The sequence below is a fragment of the Aulonocara stuartgranti genome (assembly GCF_965226115.1).
Source record: "Aulonocara stuartgranti genome assembly, chromosome: 14".
Classification (NCBI taxonomy): Eukaryota; Metazoa; Chordata; class Actinopteri; order Cichliformes; family Cichlidae; genus Aulonocara; species Aulonocara stuartgranti.
In genome coordinates this window covers 6,088,484-6,110,016 of record NC_138950.1, presented here as the reverse complement: position 1 = coordinate 6,110,016, position 21,533 = coordinate 6,088,484, and the positions used below count along the sequence as shown (strand labels likewise).

At 37.7% G+C, this 21,533-nt stretch overlaps 1 protein-coding gene across 3 annotated transcripts in view; it reads left to right on the top strand.

The window, feature by feature from the left end:
* The window catches only part of tyw1 (tRNA-yW synthesizing protein 1 homolog), a 57,857-nt gene extending 39,094 nt beyond the window's left edge, over positions 1 to 18,763 (top strand). For all 3 annotated transcript variants that reach the window (XM_082503387.1, XM_082503388.1, XM_082503389.1), the window contains exons 15-16: positions 9,804 to 9,971; positions 17,229 to 18,763. In XM_082503387.1, coding sequence (XP_082359513.1) covers positions 9,804 to 9,971; positions 17,229 to 17,450 — 390 coding nt within the window. In that variant the 3' untranslated portion in view covers positions 17,451 to 18,763. The remainder of the gene's footprint in view (positions 1 to 9,803; positions 9,972 to 17,228) is intronic.
* The last annotated feature ends 2,770 nt before the right edge of the window (positions 18,764 to 21,533 follow it).

The following is a 21,533-nucleotide window of genomic DNA, read 5'->3' as shown; positions in this document are numbered from 1 at the left end:
CATTTTTTGGTTTTACTGGGGTAGGCATCAGCAACCTTCAACATCAAACAAGCTATTTTAGCTCCTCCTACCAAACAATGGGAGAAAAAGAGCAGGATTACAGTTAATCCAAATTATAACCTGTGGTTGGAGGTTGCTAACCTCCGGACTGGAGTGTCCAGACATTTTAATTAGGGGATGTCCCACTGGAAAGTTCTTAATTGTCAGTGTTATATCATTAAATTGTAATTATTGTGTCAGATTGCGTCTTAAGATCTGTCAACACACGCTTGTAGTGCAGGTTTATTTAATTCCCAATTCTTTTTCTTCCATATTCCCCAAAAAACACAAATCTTATTAAAGCACTATATGCCTTATGATTATTCTGTCATGCAAAGACACCATAAATGTAAATATTCACTTCTTTATTCACATCTTCTGTCACGTCTACTGTGATGTCATTATTCCTTTTAGGGTCTGTCAATTATAAAAGTACATACATATAGACATAGACAAATGAGGCAGGTTTAGTGACAAAACACAGGATTTTGTGACTTGTGCAATTTTAGTTGATTAATTAATTAACTAAATTAATTCTTTCTATATAAAAATAATGTAGAGAGAAAAGAGAAACATAAGAGAAATATAACACTATAAACAGTTTATATTCCTTATAATAGTAAGCCAGCAGAAACACTATGTCAAACAGAGATTTTTAAAAAAGTAAACCAAAGTTGAGTATTACTTGTGTTGATTCTACTCTAACTTGAGTGTGGAGGTGTGATCTGATTGGTCTGAAGTGTTTTGCTCTACTCTGGTGGTGGTCAGAGGGCATGGTGGCGCCAGTGTCCGGCAGCCTCGCCTCTGTCAGTGCGCCCCAGGGTGGCTGTGGCTACAATGTAGCTTGCCATCACCAGTGTGTGAATGTGTGTGTGAATGGGTGGATGACTGGATATGTAAAGCGCTTTGGGGTCCTTAGGGACTAGTAAAGCGCTATATAAATACAGGCCATTTACCATTTACTTCTTTCCTTATCCATTTACACATAAATGACACATCATCATGACACATCTTACATGTGCACCATTACTTGTCCCTTATCTTCAGTGTCCTGATATAAAGGCAGAAGAAGAGGTGCAAGGTTTCCAAAGTCAAAATTAATATTCACCGTGAGCCTCTGTCTGCACGGAGCCTCACATGGCAATGCTTCCACACATCCTCTCATTCATAATCCAGAGTACAGTTTAGGAGTCCAACTATGACACAGTGTCCGCTGGGATCTCACTGCTCACAGTTACTGTAGCTATTACTTTCTTTAACCTTCGTTCACGCAGGCTAGGTTTACTGAAGTGAAGTTTAGGGGTTTTTTTAGTACTAGGCTGCCCACAATTACACTGAATCATACCTGGGAGCTGAGTTGTACAAGCACAATGTTATCTATCAGCCAGCCAGGAGCATTTGGGGGTTAAAAGTCTTAATCAAGAGCATTGTTAAAGATGAGGGTTTGTCTTCTGTGTGTTTTCAGAAAATGAAATTCCTAGGTTTTGTTTATTAGTTCATTCCCTTTGCATTATACACATTTAATGGCAATTTTAATCTAAGTTACAAAGCGGAAATTTATTTATTTTAAATCACTTGTTCTGCCCACCTGCATTAACTCCATGCTCACTGTTGCTCCATGCTCACAAAGATTTGCCCTGTTCACTATATGTCCCTGCTCTAGACTATAGTTTGCTGTAATTCTGCTCCTGCTTACTGAGGTGTTCTGTAGCCCACCATAGCATATTTGAGCAGACTGCTGACACTTAAAAAGACCGTAGAAATGTGCCTGTTTTGCTATCTCGGTTCACAGTCTTGACTTCTGCAAACTCCACAGAGAGAAAGTGAGATGACGCTTTGCAGAACTCAGCAGCAATCATCTCCTCTCCCCATTCATGTTCTGCTCTTCTGATGTTGCATCATGTTGCTGAATGTGCAACGACACACAGACACACACAACAGAATTTGTTATAAGCAATCTATGCAGGACCACAAGTAAGATTGTTGTTGACCTGAGCAGTCTTTTCATTTTGCTGTTCACACCAGACATTGTAGCACTGTCTGGATGTCATGCCATTAGTTCAAACATGTTAGTATATAAAAGGCACAAGTGCGTTCTACATGTTCAGTTTAAATGTCTTTAGCCTTGATCTTTTATGTAACTTTAAAGCACATATTGTTTCAAATTTTTTTAAGTATTGTTCAACATAGCAAAATCAATCACTGTAGTTCTACTGTGTCTTTTATCATTTCCAAATACAACATGTATCCTTTCATGGTAAATCAACTTTTTTCTGTATTTAGATGACAGGTTGGGAAGACAAAACTTCTCTCGGGTTCTGGCACAGAACTTGGTAGGATAAGCTATCTTTCACCTAAACTGAACCTTTTAGAGCTTTCTTTTTGTGTGTCTAGCTAGATTCTATTGAAGTAAGTTGCCATATGGAAATGGTCAACAGGTTAAAAATCATTTCTAAACATGTCTTGCTCTGAGCTTATAATCTGACTCTTTTAGAAACTGGCTGCATGGCAAGGATTGGTTAAGAGCATTAATGTCGGGCTTGTCAAGCGTTTCCAAGGGAGCATTGAAAAATTACCATAACATTGGAAGACTTCAGTCTTGTAAAGAATACTTGATGTCTCAACTATGACATGCAACTTTGGTACTTAGACTTTTTTAAATGTAGTCTTTTACAGAGCTGCTGGGGATTAGCAGGGTTGGGCATATGTACTGAGTTACCTGTCTAGATACTCACACGTTAAGCCATAGAAGTATTCCAATTTATTCTTTATAGTGAGTTGTAGTTGTTTGTTACCAATTCATCCTTTTACCTGATCTTTATTTCTACTAAAGTTGTGTAGTGACATACCTTTATAGCTTGATTTGTAGGTGCTGTTCTTTTATGTACTACTAAGTTTGCTTTGCTTGCTGTGTTTTATTGCTCTCAAGTAATCGGCGTGGTGCTTCAAGCAAGTCTTTGCTTGATCGAGTTTATGATGTGCTCCTTTTTCAATCCAAGTTGTCTATTGAGACAGTTTATTATTGACATTCTCTCACAGGACTCTGTATTGACCCAACACTACATGCCATTTTATTATATTGAAGAGGCAGAACACTAACAAGACAGTGGGGAGCATTGCAGTGGAGAGGAAACCACCAAATATGGGACGTCAGACCTTGAAATATTTTTGGCTTGTCTTTTCTTATATGCCTTTCTTTAATGAAGGCAAACTACAAACCCACATTAACAGTTTTGCCTGTTCTCTGGAGTGTGTAAAAACGTCAGCCAATAAAAGACCACATCCTCTGGTACAGGAGACTAACAGCGATGCCGCATCCAGAGACCTTATCTCAACTTGGAAGCTAACATTTGAAGTGACTAGCAGTTGGATTGATACCAACTGATATACTGTATGTAAATGCATTAGGGCTTTAATTAAAATGTGATGCATGATAAGCAAACCGCTTTGTCTTGACGGACTTGAGACCATCACATACACACCTGTGCTGTAAATAGTACAACTTGCTGTTTCCTTGTCATCAGTGTATCTGCACAGTGATTACCATAAAGTACAAAGGTACATAAAGACAAAACTAATTTGAAAACATAGATGACAAATTATTAAGGATATTTTACACAATTCTTTGTTATTGATCACATTTAAGCAATATTTTTAATAATATATTGGAAAGTCATAACTTCTACAGCACTAATTTTGGCTTACTTCCTCACAAATACAGCCACATTTTATGTGGTAGCGGAAACAGCGGTACTTTATTGCTTTATTCAATGCCCACATTTGCCCTAGCATTTGTCCAATATTCAGTTGTACATATGTAATTATATATCTATCAGTCTTTATACAATTTTGGTCTCTCAAAGTCTGACCTTCAGATCACTGAAAATCACAGTGAAATCTCTGCCTCATCTTGACAGTTAATAATTTAAGCTGTCTCTCTTGCACAGGTCACTCTCAGGGTGAACTCTCCTTCATGTTATAAAGGCTTTTGTGTCTTTTCTTCCTTAATTATCTTTCTCTGTCACCCTCTTATCTCTCTGTCCTCCTCTTCCCTGTTTCCACAATGAAGAGTATATTGTCCCTTACTGAACAGATAAACTTCTCTGGCTACTGGCAGCTCTGGGCAAGCTATCAACTTCAGCATCATGGGTCCAGTAATTAGTACATCCCAGGATGGATTAATGACAGTATGATAGAGTGAATTCCTTTGTCATCATATCGCTAGCTCTCAAATTGGCTTTTACTGCTGACCGGTGGGGTTGCTTGGGCCTGTGAATGGCTTTAGTAGTTATAATAATCTTAACTTGTCCTTTTTTTTTTTTTAAGATTTACAGTACTTTCCAACAGTCTTAAACCACCCCTTGTTTCTTTATATTTTGGTAGGAAAATTGGGAAAGAGTTGCAGTGATTTACTGAAACACATGCAGACATGGAAATATTATGTCTGCATGTACTATACCAAATACTATTAAAATAATAGTATTTGGTATGACCACCTTTATTCTTCAAGACTGAACTCTCTTTTTCTTTTGTCCTTTATTTGTCCAGTTTCCTCATTTTATCTTTAAGGACACACTGCACAGCATGCCAAGATATGCCAAGTTTTAGGTTTTTGGAAATCACCTTGTTTCAGCAAAAAATACAATTTTATTATCAAACGAAATTATCTTAGGTGTTTATGTATTTTAAATTGGTTCTTTCCCGAGTTGTCTGTTATCTGTAGACACAATACTAGTTAACCCTTGAGTTAGGTGCCATTCTTTCCTCATGAATAAATTCATAGGTCAGTGATAAATGGCTTAACAAACATGCTTCAGTCTAAAAGTCCAAAGGTTTGCGGATAGGATGAGGACAAAATGCTAGGTTTAAGAGTTTTTTGAGAGATTACGGGTAGCAGACTAGGAACATACTGAAGTGGGAAAATTTATGACATTGTTACCATAGTTATGATCAGAAACATCTGGAAACCTGAAAAAAATCAACTTAATTACCTTCCCAGTGGTATATTACAACAATTTTTTTTCAACAGTTGTTAAAAATGAGCCTTCAGAACAGCTTCAGTGTTCATTGAGTCTGTATGTGTGTACGTATAGCATCCATTAATTAAGATGAATTGTGGCTCTTTAAGAATGATGAATTGTATGCTTATGTGCATGTCCACCATCACCAGCAACAAGACCTTTATTACTGACCCACTAATAACTAGTTCATCATCTTATGTGGCACAACACATTCTGCCTGTACAGTTTACCATCCTCTATCCAATTGCCCAGTGCCTAATTTATCATCTTAGTCCAGCATCAATACCATTTACTCTGCCACAGTCTCTCACTTGGCCTGAAAGGAAATGGATTACTGAGAGCAAAAGAGACACAGAAAGAGAAGAGCCAGGCCAGCATGTAAGTGTATTGAGATAAATTTGGTGAAAAGTGCACAGGGATATGTTGCACAGCGTGAGTGAGGCCTCAATGACCAACATTTATGATTTCCATTAAAGGTAAGAGACATAGATTATTTGAACAGGTGAGGGACTCTTATTATTTTTGCTCCATCTCTCCCACATAGTACAATATCTTCTACCATATATCTCAAAGATCTTTCCCCATCTCTTCCTGCTGCACACTCCTCCTGCCCAGGCCCCTTCCTGATGATTTATACAGAGTCCTGAATGGTTGATCTTTATTCAGCAGGCCTCCGGGCAAGGCTGATAACTCCAAGGTCTCCCATCAATTTTGTACAGCGCTCCCACTGTGTTTGCCCTCAGCCACCCAATTTCTGTCTTTTCAAACCCAACCCAAAGAAATTTTACACTCTGTGTTAACTTTTTTTTTGGTGCAGTGAATTTTCAATCAGTCTTAGAAGACATATGAGGTTGGATTAGTGTAGAAATGGCTGCAGCTCACAACTGGATTCACAGATCCCCTACAGCTCCTCAGTAGATTGACTAGAATAAATGTGAATGGCAGTCTTGAAATGGGTGGACCGGTGCGAGAAAGAGATCAGTTGTAAAACTGCTGTTTGGGTAGCCTCTCTCTGAGGAGTGGAGTAAATTCTCCAACAGAGAAATGAAACTGTTTGTTTCATTTGACAACCAATTCTTTCTTAGGTGAAAATGATTTTTTTATTGGATTAAGAAGTTTTACCTCATCTGTCAGATTTGTGTTTTGTCTTTGTTTTTTTTAAATCTGGCTCTGTGAAATGGTGAAGCATCAACTATTTTTACTTCCCTGGACATGTCATGTCTTCAAACTTCCAGAGTTTGAAGCCAAATAGATTATTTCTAACAGACAAATTAGTACTTGGGGCTTTTTCTTTGGGTCTTACTTAACAAAGAATCTAAAAGATAACAAAAGCAGACCCAGAAGAGTCACAGTACAGTATTTAAATAGTGGATTGTACCAAGAGTGAAAGAGATGATTTTCACAGCTTTAGTTACAGTGCTTAGTGGTGCAGTGGTTAATGTATTCGCCTAAAAGCAAAAGATCCTCCGTTTGAGAATGAGAGGAGACATAGATCCCTGGGAGTGTTGTTTCAGGAAAGGCATATGACATAAAAAATCAACAATGCAGATTCATCTACTGTGGTTATCTGAGCAGCCAAATTGAGTTTTTAGTGAGTTGTATGATGGTTTGCAGATGGTGGCACTAGCAAAAAGTAGGGGCACCAAACTGGAGGTGGCAGAGCTGAAGATATTAAGATTTCCATTGGGAGTGACCATTATGGACAGGATTAGGATTGAGCATTGTAATGGGCAGAGGAGAGAGAGTGGATATAGTGGGCAAAGGATGTTAAATATGAAGCTGCCAGTCATGAAGAAAAGAGGAAAACCACAGAGAACATTTTTGAATGTAGTGAAAGAGGACAAGCAGAGGATTGGTGTGATAGAGGAGGATGATGGGAGAGGCTGAGATGGAGGCAGATGAGGAGACCGCTAAAGGAACAACAACTGAAAAATGAAAACTGTGAAATACATGTTGACAACAATATATCATACCGAAGGAACTGTGTAAAACAGGGTCTTTCAGCTCATTTTCTTCAAGCTTATAAGAACTTATAAAATACTGTTCAGGTGTGCTTTATGCTGTGAAGATGACCTACAGCAGTATATTTAACAAAACCATTCAAAGGTTTGTGGCTAATGAAATTTTTATCTTTAGGCATTAACTTTATTGGTTTCACTGCCTTTCACTAAACTTATTGTGATTATTGTGAATCACACCTTTTATTTAAAGTTTATGCAGTTAGTCGTTACAGGAACATGATGCAGTGGTTCATGTGTAAAGCTTTAATTAAAATAAGTAATGGCTGGCTGGGTCTGTGTAAAGATTTCTTCAAAAGACAGTTACGTCGTGTGCTGTGGATTCTTACTTTTAACTCCTCTGTAAAATTGTTTTCTTAAATGGTTTTAGGTAACATCTCTGTTTGTGAAGGTCCCCGACTCTTTCCAGTTTTTGCCATATCAATAATCATGTTTAAATACATCTATTTTTCCAGTTGTACAGGACCTTTTTTTTTTTTTCTGAAAATCTCATATCTGAATAGGTACTACTGAAAACATTCCTTAAATCCTGATGCATACACTGATTTCTTCTTCCTCTGTACTGCTTTGAGAGGTGTACTGAACTATTAAGAGGCTGGCTCAGTGATTATTCACTAAGAAATACAAAAACTTCAAGCTCCGACAAAACAGTTGTCTGTGACCTCCACAATCTTTTTGGTGTATAATGCAAAGCCAAGAGCAAATGACAGTTTGACACGGGGTTTTAGTCTGCAGCAGATTCTTTCAGATAATGGCAAAAGTTCGTGAAAGGTGTATTCACCTTATTGCTTTCTCCTCTGCAAAAGTTTCTCTTTATCTAGCGCTAAATCACAACAGTTCAAGTTCAAGACCCCACAATAATACAGAGAAAACACCAACAATCAGATGAACCTTACGAGCAAGCAATTTGGCAACAACAGAAGAGAAACCTCAAGTAGAACCAGGCTCAGGGAGGGGTGGGCATCTGCCTTGACTGGTTGGAGATGAGGGGAGGATGACAAACTGTGGAACAGAGCCAGTGATTAATAACAACTAAAGATTAAATGCAGAGTAAGAGCCACTATTGATCAGAAGAGTCGCTGCTGTATATCAAGTCTTAACAATTTCACAAAATGAGCATTAGTTAGAGTGAGAAACATCAGGGTCAAATGAATCATAAAAGTCACTACATAAAAGGTGAATGGTCAGTTGCCAGTCATTGCCCTCATGGAGCCAACAAAAGGAACTCACTGCAGCTCAATTAGATTGTAATTGACTTGATCTGACTGAACAGGGTGATCCGAAGGGCCAGCTCTGTTCTAGGATGCCCTCTGGACCCAGTGGAGGTGGTGAGTGACAGGAGAACGGCGGCTAAGCTGTCATCCCTGATGGACAACATCTCCCACCCCATGCAGCAGACTGTGACAGCACTGAGCAGCTCCTTCAGTGGGAGACTGCGGCACCCACGGTGTGGGACGGAGAGATTTCGCAGGTCTTTCCTCCCCACTGCTGTCAGACTCCATAATAAAGACTTTAACTGATCAAGCACACACATCCACACATGTGCAATAACACTAAGTGCAATAATCCTTTCTGTCATCGTTGTATTTTTACTCAGTTGTATATAGTATTTGTATTTGTATTCTATTTTTATCTTATTGTATATTTATTTTATTTTATTCTACTGTATATAGTATTTTATTTTATTCTATTCTGTACAGTTGTGTACTGTATTTATTCTTATTGTATTCTAATTTTTGCCTCATAACTTTTGCACTGTCCACTTCCTGCTGTGACAAAACAAATTTCCCACGTGTGGGACTAATAAAGGTTATCTTATCTTATCTTATCTTATCAATCAATTACAATCTGGATATTTTTATGCTTTACATTGAACATCTTTGTGGTTCCTTTAGATCTATATTGGTTTAGTTTACCAGTTTCTTTTTTTTATGTTTTTGTGGACTTCTGTCTAGTCTATCAGTTTCTCCACAGGATAATCTACTTTTGATTGCTGTACTCTAAAGAATTTTAAGCAATAATACTTTGTTTTCAGAGGAAAGTATTTGATCTAATCTTACAGTATCTCACACATGTTATTGGTCTGGTAAATATTTGAAAGTCATACCTGTCCATTAGTATCCAAAGTACAAGCTCACCAGAAAAGACTCTGCATTTTCCAGTCTTAGATATTTCACTCAGTTTAATTTTTCAGTATTAATCTTTTGATGAAGGCATGAATACAGAAGCATTTATGCTTTTAATAGCTGATGTTCAATCAAAAAACCACTTCTGTTAAAATATGTTTCTTGGAAAATCTATTTATGTGTTTAAAAAAGAGAGAAAGAAAACAAATGGAGTACTAAGCAACTACAAGTGGATGTGTTTTAATGCTCTACAATGGCTGTTTTGCAATTTTAAAGACACCGATTCAGATATGATCTAAAAATCGAACTAGTTCTTCCTTTGCTCAACATCTCAAAAAGCTTTTATTAATGTAATGCCTTGTAGTTCGTGCAGTCTTGCTGACAGACACTGTGGCACTAAAAAAATTACTCTGTCACTCAAACTAAGGCCTTTGTATGGAGACAAAAAGCTGTTTTGCTGAAGTTTGTGCAGGAAATTATTTGTCCTTTACTTGCATCGTTTCTCTTCTGTATTTTGTGGGGTAAAAATATGTTTGTTAAAATCTGTAAATCTTTCTTTTCTGTACTCTGTTTCTGATTGTCTGCTCATGTGTCTCCAGGGGGTGACATACTGCGGGGAAAGCTCTGCGAGCAGCCTGACGATGGCAAATGTTCCCTGGCACCAGGAAGTGGTCACCTTTGTTCAGCAGCTAGCTGACATGTTGCCTGAATATGAGATTGCCTGCGAACATGAGCACTCAAACTGTCTGCTCATTGCACACACCAAGGTAATAACTCCTTCTAAGCCTCCAAAGGTTTGTACAAAACTACATAATGTAGCACATCTGAAGTTTTTGACAACTAAAGAATATTTGATACACAGTTATTATTTATTTGGAGTTTCTTCTCATCATTGATAATTACTTGGATGTCACAGGGATCCAAGTAATTCCACACATTTGATGCAATTAGTGTCAGTTCAAGGTTTTAAACTTATAGTAAGGTCTGTCACTTAATGTGAGGAAGATAATAGTCTAATTTTCGTGCTTTGCTCAAGATTATATGACTTTTTTGACAGATAATCTAGAAAACGTACGTTTTTAAACATTATTCCACAAGAAATTGATTTTCAGGAAGTTAGTACCATCTATGCATCTGATGGAAAATTCTGATTCCTTCTAAAAACTATGAACTTGAAATTAATAAAAAAAAATTAATGTTATCATTAGACGATACATAATTCTCTGTAGTTTTCCAGACACATGCCTTTTTATCTGTTTTCTCTTCTAAGGTTGTTTTCCAGGCAGCCCAGTGCAGGTTCTTAGTTTTAAAATTGGCTTTTTGATTTTTATCTTGTTTCATAATTTATATAGTTTAGTCTGCTGTCTTTTGAAAACGTCCAAGCATCAGGAGGAATTTACTTCTACAGAGGCAAACCCTCAAAAAAGTTCCAGTCAGTGTTGGGTTCTGCCAAGGCGACTGTCCATCAGCAGTTAATGAATGATGATTAATTGCCATCTTGGCTCTCTCTGACAGGAGAAATTCAAGGCAGCCAGCAAGCAAGGCACCCACACCTGCCTATCACAAAAACACATACACACATAGTAGGAACTCTGTTTGATGTACAGTCACAATTTATGGGAGTGCCAGTGCTCCTTATCCTCCTTTTTTCATTTTCATTTTTACATTTTTTTTTCAGGTTGGGGGCAATGGTCCAAGTGTTTCTCTCTGTGGTGTGTTTGTTGACTCCTACTGCCGATTTCTTCTTTTCATTTAAATGCAATTGCTTGAAGCTATATATATAAACTGCATATACTGTAAACATCATATCTCTTGAGTCTTGGAAGATTTGAGATATGATTCTAAATAAGCTTTAGTTTTAGAAGTGCTGGCAGCATTGCACAAAGGATGGAGTGGATGGAAACGTTAGCCTGGCTAATGGTGACCATTCTTTTCCAGACTTGAATATCAGTAGCGCTACTGATATATATAAACACACTTTTAATATGTGCACTGCACTAAGCAAATGGATCAGAGACTTCCACTGAATAATTACTGCAGTGATTGTGTTTTGGCTGGCAACGGGTCATTTAACCTTAACTGATGCAGTGAATAGCTTCTCATTTCTTAAAATACCATCATGGTGGTTGTGGAAAACATTGCATTTCTAAATGCTAAAATTGTTTATTTATGTGCTGAAAGTACTGAAACTGAGTTAAGAACCGTCAAACACATTATTCAATCTTGAAAGTTAATGGTGAATGATCATCTTTGTGGTAGAAATGTGGTCGAAAAGCATCCTGAATGATCATGATTGGACGTCACTGAAACATTTGGAAAAATCAGTAGAAAAACAGTAGAACTCAGAACTCAGTTCTACAGTGTGTTGTGAGGGGATTTCAAGGGATTGGGACTAAACACTTTAGCCTTAAGAAAACCACTTATTAATTACACTAGTCATAAAAAGGGTTCAGTTGTTAAATAGCATAAAGTCTGGACTTTAGAGCAATGGAAAATGGTCATCTGGTCTGATAGGTCCAGATTTATTCTGTTCCTGACTGATGATCAGGGAAAGAGCTGGATGAAGTGATGGAGCCGTCATGCTTAGTGCCTACAGTACTGACCTGTGGGAGCATCACGATGCCAGGAGTCATAAGGCTCAAACTGTGAAATGGTGATCCAGGGAGTAGGAGACATCATTTTCACACAGATTAGCACAGAGTCCAGACTTTAATCCCAGTGAGAATCTCTGGGATTGGGCCGTGGTCCAGCTCTCCCACCAACAGCACTAGATCCTGACAAAAAATTAACAAAACTCTGAATAGGAATAAATATTGTAACACTACATAGGCTTATTGAAGCCATGCCACATATTGTAACCAATCATTAACTTGTCGGAGATAGCAATGAGGTGCAATGCTTATTTAACATTAGCGACGAATTATTAGGTCTGGGAATCTAGTGGACCTTGTAGTTCATCGTATTATCATTAAGTTTCTAATGTTGTAGAAAGCAAAACATTAATTACACTGCAATACTTGTATATTCACTTGCAGGAGACGGTTTACATGTTTTATGTTTGCTCTTCAGAATCTGTTTCCATGTTATTTTTAACAGGAATAATAATATGATACCATATCAGGCAGAAATAGTTTGGGGTGTTTTTTGCTGATTAGAATATTTTGGATGGATCTTAAAAGTCGTACTCATGACACTGAATGTTAATAATATGAATATGTTAAGATTGTCGTTCTGTTCTCAAATTCCGTGTGAGATTTATTGATAATTAGACAAGCGTTTTGACTTTATGGAGATAAACTGGAATGTAAGCCCATAGATGGTACAAGTGCACAATAACTATTCGCTGTTTGTGTCTTTTTATCTTTTTCTTCTATTTTTCTTCGGACTTACACTTGCGCGAGTATGTTGTTTCCTGTATCACACAGTCCATCTGTGTGTTTGTCTGTATCCACCTGAACTCACACATACTGAAAGAATGTGAATATGTTTTTGTGTCTGTATTTAAGACCATACTGCAATTTATAAAACTGCCAGGGAGAAATTGGATTATTATAGGTTGTTATTATTAATGAAACTAATGAGCAACGTTAATAAGAAACTGAATTATATCTTAGGTGGGATTAGCAAAAAAGGCAAAAAACCTCAAATATGGAAGCACTTAATTTTAAATTGTGCATAAATACTATTCAATGTTCAAATTTGAGCGACAAGTTAAAATACTCAGCTGTCAAGGACCATTAATTGGAAGGTCACCGCAGTAAGAGGAGTAATCCCTCAAATTCCTTAACCAAAAAGAGTCAGGTAAAGCCTTTTATTTATTCGCCCTATGAAATCTAAAACTAATAATAATTCAACTTCATAGGAGATGATGATCACCATCATCTCTAAATATACCAAAGCGCCAAATGGTAAATGGTCTGTATTTGTATAGCGCTTTACTTGGTCCTAAGGACCCCAAAGCGCTTTACACTATACACAATCATCCACCCATTCACACACACATTCACACACTGGTGATGGCAAGCTACAGTGTAGCCACAGCCGCCCTGGGGCGCACTGACAGAGGTTTAAAGCCAGTACCTGCCTTAGATATATCTCTACAGTGCTCTCCAAAAGTGCCCTGAAGTCAGAGTGAAATGTTTCCTTTTGCTACTTTAAGCTTTGTAATTTCTCATGAAAACATAATGCAGTTTTTTGTTATGCTATTTAACAGTTAACTGTAAGTTGAAATGTGATTCAGCTGTTAACACATGCTCAGAGCAGTGTTAATTTTGACTGCAAATTTTGATTTAGTTTTAACTATAGTCTTTTGAATAAAACATCAACTTAGACATCGAGATTTTTTTTTCGTTTTAGTCGACAAAATATAAGACTGTAGTAGACTAAATATAAAGTTGATTTAGTTGACTAAAATGTAAAGTCTGAAAGTTTGTCATGCTTTTACTGGCATCAAATGTGAAATGTGCATGTCTAATCTTCTCTTCCACCCAAACGTTGACATTTTGCTTTTTACACAAGTTAATTAGTTCTGATTGGATCTGGTTGCTCCAGAATATTTTCATCCCATTTTCATTTTTTAACAAAATTGTCAGTGCATTTCATCAGTTTTTGGCCTGGTGTATTAGTTTTTATTTAGTTATCGTCCTAGTTATGGTCAGGAAATAAAGGTCCCTGACAAAGACTGTGACACAAATTTCAGTGAAATTTACACTGTTTCAGTTGGTACTTTATAGATGAGTTCATCAACATTTATAGTTTTAGGCAGAGGAAAAGAAACCGCTATTGGTGCGCCAATGCCAAAGTGTGACTGGAGCAACTACATAGACCAAAGTAAAGAAATAAAAGGAAAATCTAAATTGAATGAAAACTTGAACCTCTGAATGCCTCCCAGTTATTTCTGTGTAAATATTTACCAATGTGTGCGTGCTGGCACACTGCTGTCTTTGGGCATTCATCAATAATCCAGCAACTTTGGGAATTGAATTCACTTTTAGGTTCCTCTTGTGAATGAGACTGTTTTGCTTACAGGTCTTCAGGGTTTTGAATGTCTTTGTGCAGCAGGAAGAGAAATCAGAATATGAATTCCTTCAGGTTTTATGTCAACTTACATAACAGCAGAATTTAATATGCATCACAGGGAAGCACATCAGTCTCATTTTGTGGGTGTGTGTATTATGAGTGTGTCTATTTCTCTATAGCAACTAGCAATAGATCCTCCTTGCACTGACACATCATCATCATTAGTTACTTTTCAACTGCTGGGATCCTCCCATAGCTGGGCATTTCTTTCTCTTTGAATCTCTGCCTCTCTCATCCATCGTTTTACTTTTCCTGCCACCCTTTTTTCTCTTTTATCTCTTCTCTCTTTCCCTTCCCTCGACTTTTCTCTGTTATTTTCAGTCTTCTTTCATCCTTCTCGGTTTCATTTCTCTAAGAGCACGGTGCAACGAAAAAACAGTTGAGACCCAACCTTGTTTTTATGAAAGGCGAGCTGACTTGCACATCAGTGCTTTCACTAGACTTGTTTAGTTTTTGTTTCAAAGCCTAAATTAAGTCAAACCTTACATCAAATGTTTGAACGTTTATTATAAATGTAGGAACAAAAACATCCTTGTCCCTTCTGGGCTACTGTATGTGTTACATGTGCCTGCATAGAGATGTATTTTTCAAAGATCTTGAGTCTACTTTTAATACAAATTATGCCAGGTACATTGCAGAGTATGTCTCCTCAATATTTCTATCTTTGGTTTTGCAAGTTTTCTACCAGTTTAATGACAGTGCTGTAGTCTTTTGACATTTCTGTGATCCATCTCACAGAGTGAGATATTTTAACTATCTGCCCTGAAGCTATCGTTTGATTGCTTTTATGAAAGGTTGTTTTTGCACCGGGCTGTGCAAAGCACTCAGCGTGGTAGTGCATTGGTAACCTGTAGGTGCTATGAAGAGCTATGTTTGTTTCTGGTGTTTTTGCTCTTTTAGCCCCACGACAACGTCAAATCTTAAATCTTAATAGACAAAGCACTTCTTTGTAGTTAGGTGGTAAAATTGTTCACTCTAATTATTATCGCTGCATCTCATGTATACTTTTTTTTTATCATTGTGGGGTGGAGGGTTAAGGCTTTTTCTTTTTTGTGATTAACGTCTGCTGTTTCCTTTCTGTTCAAGATAACTTTTTAACATATTAGCGTTTGACATTTACATGGCTTCTATCAGGCTACACACAGGACTGCACACAAGTGCCTCTCCTGGTTGAATACCTCCCTCTGCAAAGCCAAAGAGCTACGTAAATCCAGCATAACTTGGAAGAGTTGTTTTTTCCCCTCTACTCAGAGCACTGTGCTTATTTCGAGTTTACTGTACCTCCAGTTGATTATAATCTATAGACAGAAAAGCTGGAGCGGTCTTCCATCCATCCAGTTGCTGAGAGCTACAGCTCAGTGACATGTTCTGACATGAAAGTAGCTCATTTAGTTAGTTAAAACCGCTGGGTGCCTGTTCTCCTCTAAGACGGCACAGCTTTGCTCTCACAGAGACAGTAATTGTTTACTGACATGCCAGCTAAGCAAATATAGTCCTTCCTCATTACAACAAACATCAACTCCCAACAGGTGATGGTTCCATTATTTTGACTCTTCTTGGGCTTCGTTAGAAGTGGCAAAGAGATTTTCTCTAATGACCGACGAAGGCACTGGGTCATCAACAGGCTAACGTTCAAAAGCCATTTACCCTCAGTGAGGCATCATTAGTCTTTAAAGGGGCAAATCAGCATTCATGAGTAAAAAAGAAATTCATTAAGTTGCTATATTTTTTTCTTTTTAGAAGAAAGTCAGTGATGTGATGTTACTCTCTTTTCCACTTGTTTATGAATAAAGTGGTAGGAGCAGTTTGGTGCGTGAAAATTTTAAAGTGGTGAGCCCAAGTGCACTCATGGGGGGTCAGGCTAAAGCAGCAGTGAACCTGAAACAAATTTTAAATGCTAAAAGCACAATGTTTGTCCCCAGTGACAACATGGTGACATTTTGCATCCAGTTACAGCTTATAGAAAACTTCCAAGTCTTCAGGGACCACTTTGAAATTCAAGCTTTGCTGTAGAGTTAGCTATAAATAGCATCAAACTTCAGAGAAGTTTGGTTTATATAACACACGCTTGCTTCTTTGCCTGCCCCCTGTTTCTTTTCAGTCTTTCCCACCTTTGCTGATAACAAGGAAAACATCGTATTGTATCAACTAGAGAGCACTGGTGCATGCTGGGAAAGTAGAGGTCACGCTCTTCACCCACTGTGCTCGTCAGGGAAAACAGGCAGGCTTAGCGAATGATGATGGAGGCTCTTCCCTCACTGTCAAACACACAAGCTGTTCTCTCTTTCCCGGGTAGTTTGTGTGCCCCACTCAATAAACACACACACACACACACACATATTCTTTCTCCACGCTCCGCTGCCCATTTATCTCTGCTCTTTTTTTCTCTTTAGTGAGATGGATGGCAAATTGGGTGATGAAGAAGGAAGCAGTGATTGATAAAACAAGTGATGGGATTGGAAGGGAAGTGGTGGAGTTGATGAATCCCACACCATTTAAAGAAAGGCTCAACTTCTAGCCAGTGGTGAATGTGGAGGAAGAAGCTCTTTAATTAATGTTCATCTTTCACACCTGTGAATTATTTATGGTTGAATTTACAGCACACAACACTTATGTGTTTGTGTGGTAATTTGCTGAGAGCCTTTGCTTTCTGCTTTGCTTCAGTTCCAGTGAAATATCCTGTAGAAATGAAATGTGTGCATCTCTTGTTTTACTTTCATGAAATGACAGATGCATGAAATTTGATGGGTGATATTATTTTCTGATACGGAAACGGCTGACATCAGTGGACATGGTGTCAGGTGGCCGTCTCCTTAAATTAGTGTTGAATTGCAAACAGGCTTAGCAAAAGATTTGCAAAAGCACAGATCCCTAAACTCTACTTGGATTACTGCTTGTTGCTCATCTGCAACCTTGTTTCTGTCTTTTTGTTTCTGTGGTTTTAGTTCAAGATGGATGGCGAGTGGTGGACATGGATCGACTACGAACGCTTTCAGGAACTGATCCAAGCTTATGATGAGAGTGGAGGACAGCAGACTTTCTCTGCCTTGGACTACGTAGCCAAGACTCCCAGCTGGGCTCTGTTTGGAGCCCAAGAACAAGGTTTCGACCCTGCTGAGACACGTTTCCAACGACGCAACAAAAGCAAAGACATCTCAGGATGCTGATAGATGGATGAGCGAGCGAGAGAAACCAGACAGAGGTAGAGTTGCTATAGTGAGCGCCAATACTTAAATAAAAAATGGAAAATTAAGGGTTTGTTGTTTTTATTGCTATCCTCTTGGAGCTTCAGAGTTATTTGTGTGTCTGTATGTCCACAGCTGCCTTCCTTGTCATGTGGACTCCCTGGTTTAATTTTTCTTATATTTCATTTCTTTTGACATAACCTCTAAAATCAGCCATGGACCAGAAGAAATTTACTCACTCCTGTTTTCTAGGAATTTGCCGGAACATCAGGTTATTGCTTCTTTTTCTTCATAGATGTGCCTAGATCTTTAAAATACCCCACTTTTTGAAATTATTATTATAAATATGAATGGCATTGATCCTTGTAATAAGGCAGTGGCAATATTTTACTTTGTTGAAGCCATTGACGGGTTTTTCGCACGATCTTATCTTCATTTCTAAAGCTTTTAAATCTAGGTTTTAGTGATGCAACTGCACAGCACAGGACAAGATTAGCACATAAGGAGTAGTGCCTATATTTCTCCTTATGTTGTCCTTGGGAGCACCGCATCTTTCCCGGGCACCTTTGCTCTTCCTCCTACTCATTAGGACTGTGGTTGTTTTTATTTAGAAGGAAAAGAGTTGAGCAGTGAGAGAAGTGCATCAAGGCTGCACCTCCATGGGAGAGTCTTTTTACAGCACATGCTTCTTGATGCTCTCTTTTTTTCCAGTTTTCTTCCAATGCATTGCATTCTCTGTTTTCTCGCATTGTCACCTTTGACTGGTTTCAGCACTTCGTATCTGGATGATAGAAAATATGTAGCGTTTCAAACATATGATGTGGCTGTTTTATTAAAAACAAAATCATGTGTTTGAAGTATTTCAGTACCGCAGTCATAAAAAAGTCAACATTTTGTGTTTGATCATTTGAGCTAAACTAAGAAATGTTTAATATGATAAAGCAGGCATGCTTCTCTTACTGTTTTACATCAAAAACTCAGAATCTTAGTCTATAACAGGTCATAGCTTAATTTAAACAACACTGGGTACAAAGATGAACCAGATTAAGGTTCAAGTTTAGATTGGATTGGTACTGTAATGCTGCTTTTTGCTGGTTAAATTCATATGTACCATCAAATGTTTGTCATGTCAGAACAATGCAGAACCTCTACTAGTTTGTTATTCAGTCCATATGTAAAAAACTTTTCTTACATGGATGAAAATCTACAGAATCACATGAATTTGGTTTGTTTTCTCAGGTCTCTGATGTGGTGGTGTGTTAATGTATCACTGTAATAAATGTCTTTGCAATAAAGTTCTTTCTCACTCGTGAATTTCATACAGTTCAACGAGATCTTAAAGCAAATAACAATAACTTACTGTACTTCTCGCAGTTTTTTGTTGACTTTTTACTTGCAGCAGTACTGAGAAGTTGACATTTTAACAAAGGAATGATTGTGGCAAAAGTTTTCTAGGCTGCACTTAGAGGCCAGTACTGAGAAGTTGACATTTTAACAAAGGAATGATTGTGGAAAAAGTTTTCTAGGCTGCACTTAGAGGCCACAAGGAGAGCACTAACCGAACAAAAGTGATTCAGACATACAGCAGCCCCTTTTTTAAATTTCTACATGTAACTTTGGCACTTCAGAAATAAAAATATTAAAGGTGATGGTAGTGGTGAGTTAGGCATTTTTACAAACACATTATCCTCTACCCTCTACAGAAAACTTGCATTATTAAGTGAAGGAAATGAAGGATTAAGCCATCCTTCATTTCTTTATATTAATAAATAGAGAGAGAAAATGCTATGTATTTTTGGGGACTTTCATTTTTTTTTTTTTTTTTTTTTTTTTTTTGTTATGTGTAGACACAAAACTAATTTGTCCCTTGAGTTTATTGGCTTTTTTATGCTTGAATGATTCATAGATAAGTGTGAAGTGGCTTAACAAACAAGCAAAAAAACAAAAAGGGACTGGATTGAAAATGAGTCAAAAAGCAGCCAGTGTCCAAAATCTGGGGACTGGGGAACTATTGCTTCAATAAATTAGAAGCAAGGGACATAAAACTCACGGTGGCATTTAACTGTTCAGAAATTGTGTTCTTTTCAAAATACTGTGTGTCTCATTTTTAGTCCACAAGGTGTGGAGTAATTTATGTAAACTGAGTCTTCGTGCAGTTGGAAAATTCTTTGAGCTGTAGTATTGTTAGGTTTTTAAGATTATATATGGCCAGGTCGGGCATAAAGTCACTATTTAGCTATTTCTAAGAAAGCAGGGCTTCATAGTTCCTGCTGATGCGAGAAATGTTGAGATTCTTGAGTGTGGAGATTGTGGGGTAAACTGAAAGGTTAAATAAGTAGAGCTGCATGGCTTCATCTTTATTTCAGTCTGCAATTACCACAGACAAAAGAAAAGAAAGCTGTCTGGTTGTCTACTTCTATATAAGAGTAGGTGGATGGCTCTACCACAGATAATAGCATTTTTTTTTCTTTCATTTTGCAATCAACAAGAAGCAGTTCCTTTTTTTTCTTTTTTAAATAGTGGGGCACATATCAAAAATAGCTGTAAAACATTAATAAGCACCAGTAATTTGTAATTGATATATACTGTCCTTCACAAAGTTGAGGTAAAAATGCCATACGTGACTTTTAATCCGAATGCATGTAAAGCATGAGAGCACATTGCAAATTTACGGTTATTTCTGGCTTTATTGGTTTAACTGTACCCGTCTCTGTAGTTTATAGTGAAATCTCAGACACGTCAGGAGTGGGAATCTGCCTGCCTGCGGTTTAAGTGACTGGTAATGACTGGTAATAGCTCCTTTTCCACAGGGGACTCATGATAAGAGAGCAGGATATGCACATTTTTTGTTGTTAAGTTATTTGCCTCCTTGAAGACAGAGCTCCCATTGAAAGAACGTGATACTGATGCATCATTGGGTTGATGAAGTGTTATGTGCAGTAGGTAAGTCTGACTGTATTGAGGCAAAGGTTCATTTGAAGGTGATTATTAAAACATCTAATTTCAGTTGGATTTGATTGATTATTCATCATCGATTCACTCACAACCTTGTGAATAGTGAATAGCTCAGCAGATAGAGGTCATCTAATAATTAGAAGGTTGGTGGTTCGATCCCTTGGTGCATATTTGGTCTGCATGCCAAATATCCATAGGCAAGATACTAAAAATTCCCATTTCACTTAATGGCTTGACTGGTGTATTTTAGTTTTTTATTCATTACATAATCTTAAATCTGCAAATGTATCCGCCGAACATGGCCGTTATTTTTATTGTGTTATTGTGCAACACATTTAACCAGCACTGCCTCCTGCCAAATCTTAAGAGTTTGTGTGATTAAGCAAAACAAATGTCTAATGTCAAAAGGAACATAATGAAAGCATGTTGTTACGTCCACAGTGGAATAATGGATTCAAAATAATAATTTCCCCATGACTGACACGTTCCCACTTGTGTGCTTGCAATGCTTATTGCCATTAAGACTGGAAACTGGTGCACTCTCAAAGTCACTTTGGATTCAGGGGTGCTTTTTACCAAATAGCTTTAATGTCAGTGTAACTTTGAAATGTCTCCAAAAGAGTTTTATCCAGTAATGCTGTGAAGCACTTTGTTGTTGCAGTTGCAGGTGACAGTTCTGGGTTCAAGACTGTTTCCAGAGAAGGCCATTCCAATATACACAAGGATAAATCTAACTGAATAAAAGTATTTCTTTGCATGGAGAAATTGTTGTTATTATTACTATTACTGTTATTGTTGTTATAATGTGAAAGCATTTTTAAATGAGAGAGAAGTCGTGTCCATGTGCTCTAGGAGGACTGATGGAGGATGATCTCTGCTCTGATCTCTCAAACAATACTAGCAACTCAAACAAACTGACCTACGTAAACAAAGGGGAAATTTAAATAGTCGCTGATCAGCACACAAAAACACAAAAAAGGGGTAGAACACAAACAACCTAACTGAAACTAGCATAACAATTTCCAATTCCCCTCCTGATCCAGAGTTATGGTATGTGCCAATTTGCTGGTCTCCATATAGGCTTGCTCCTCCCCTTTTCCACCTCTTGGC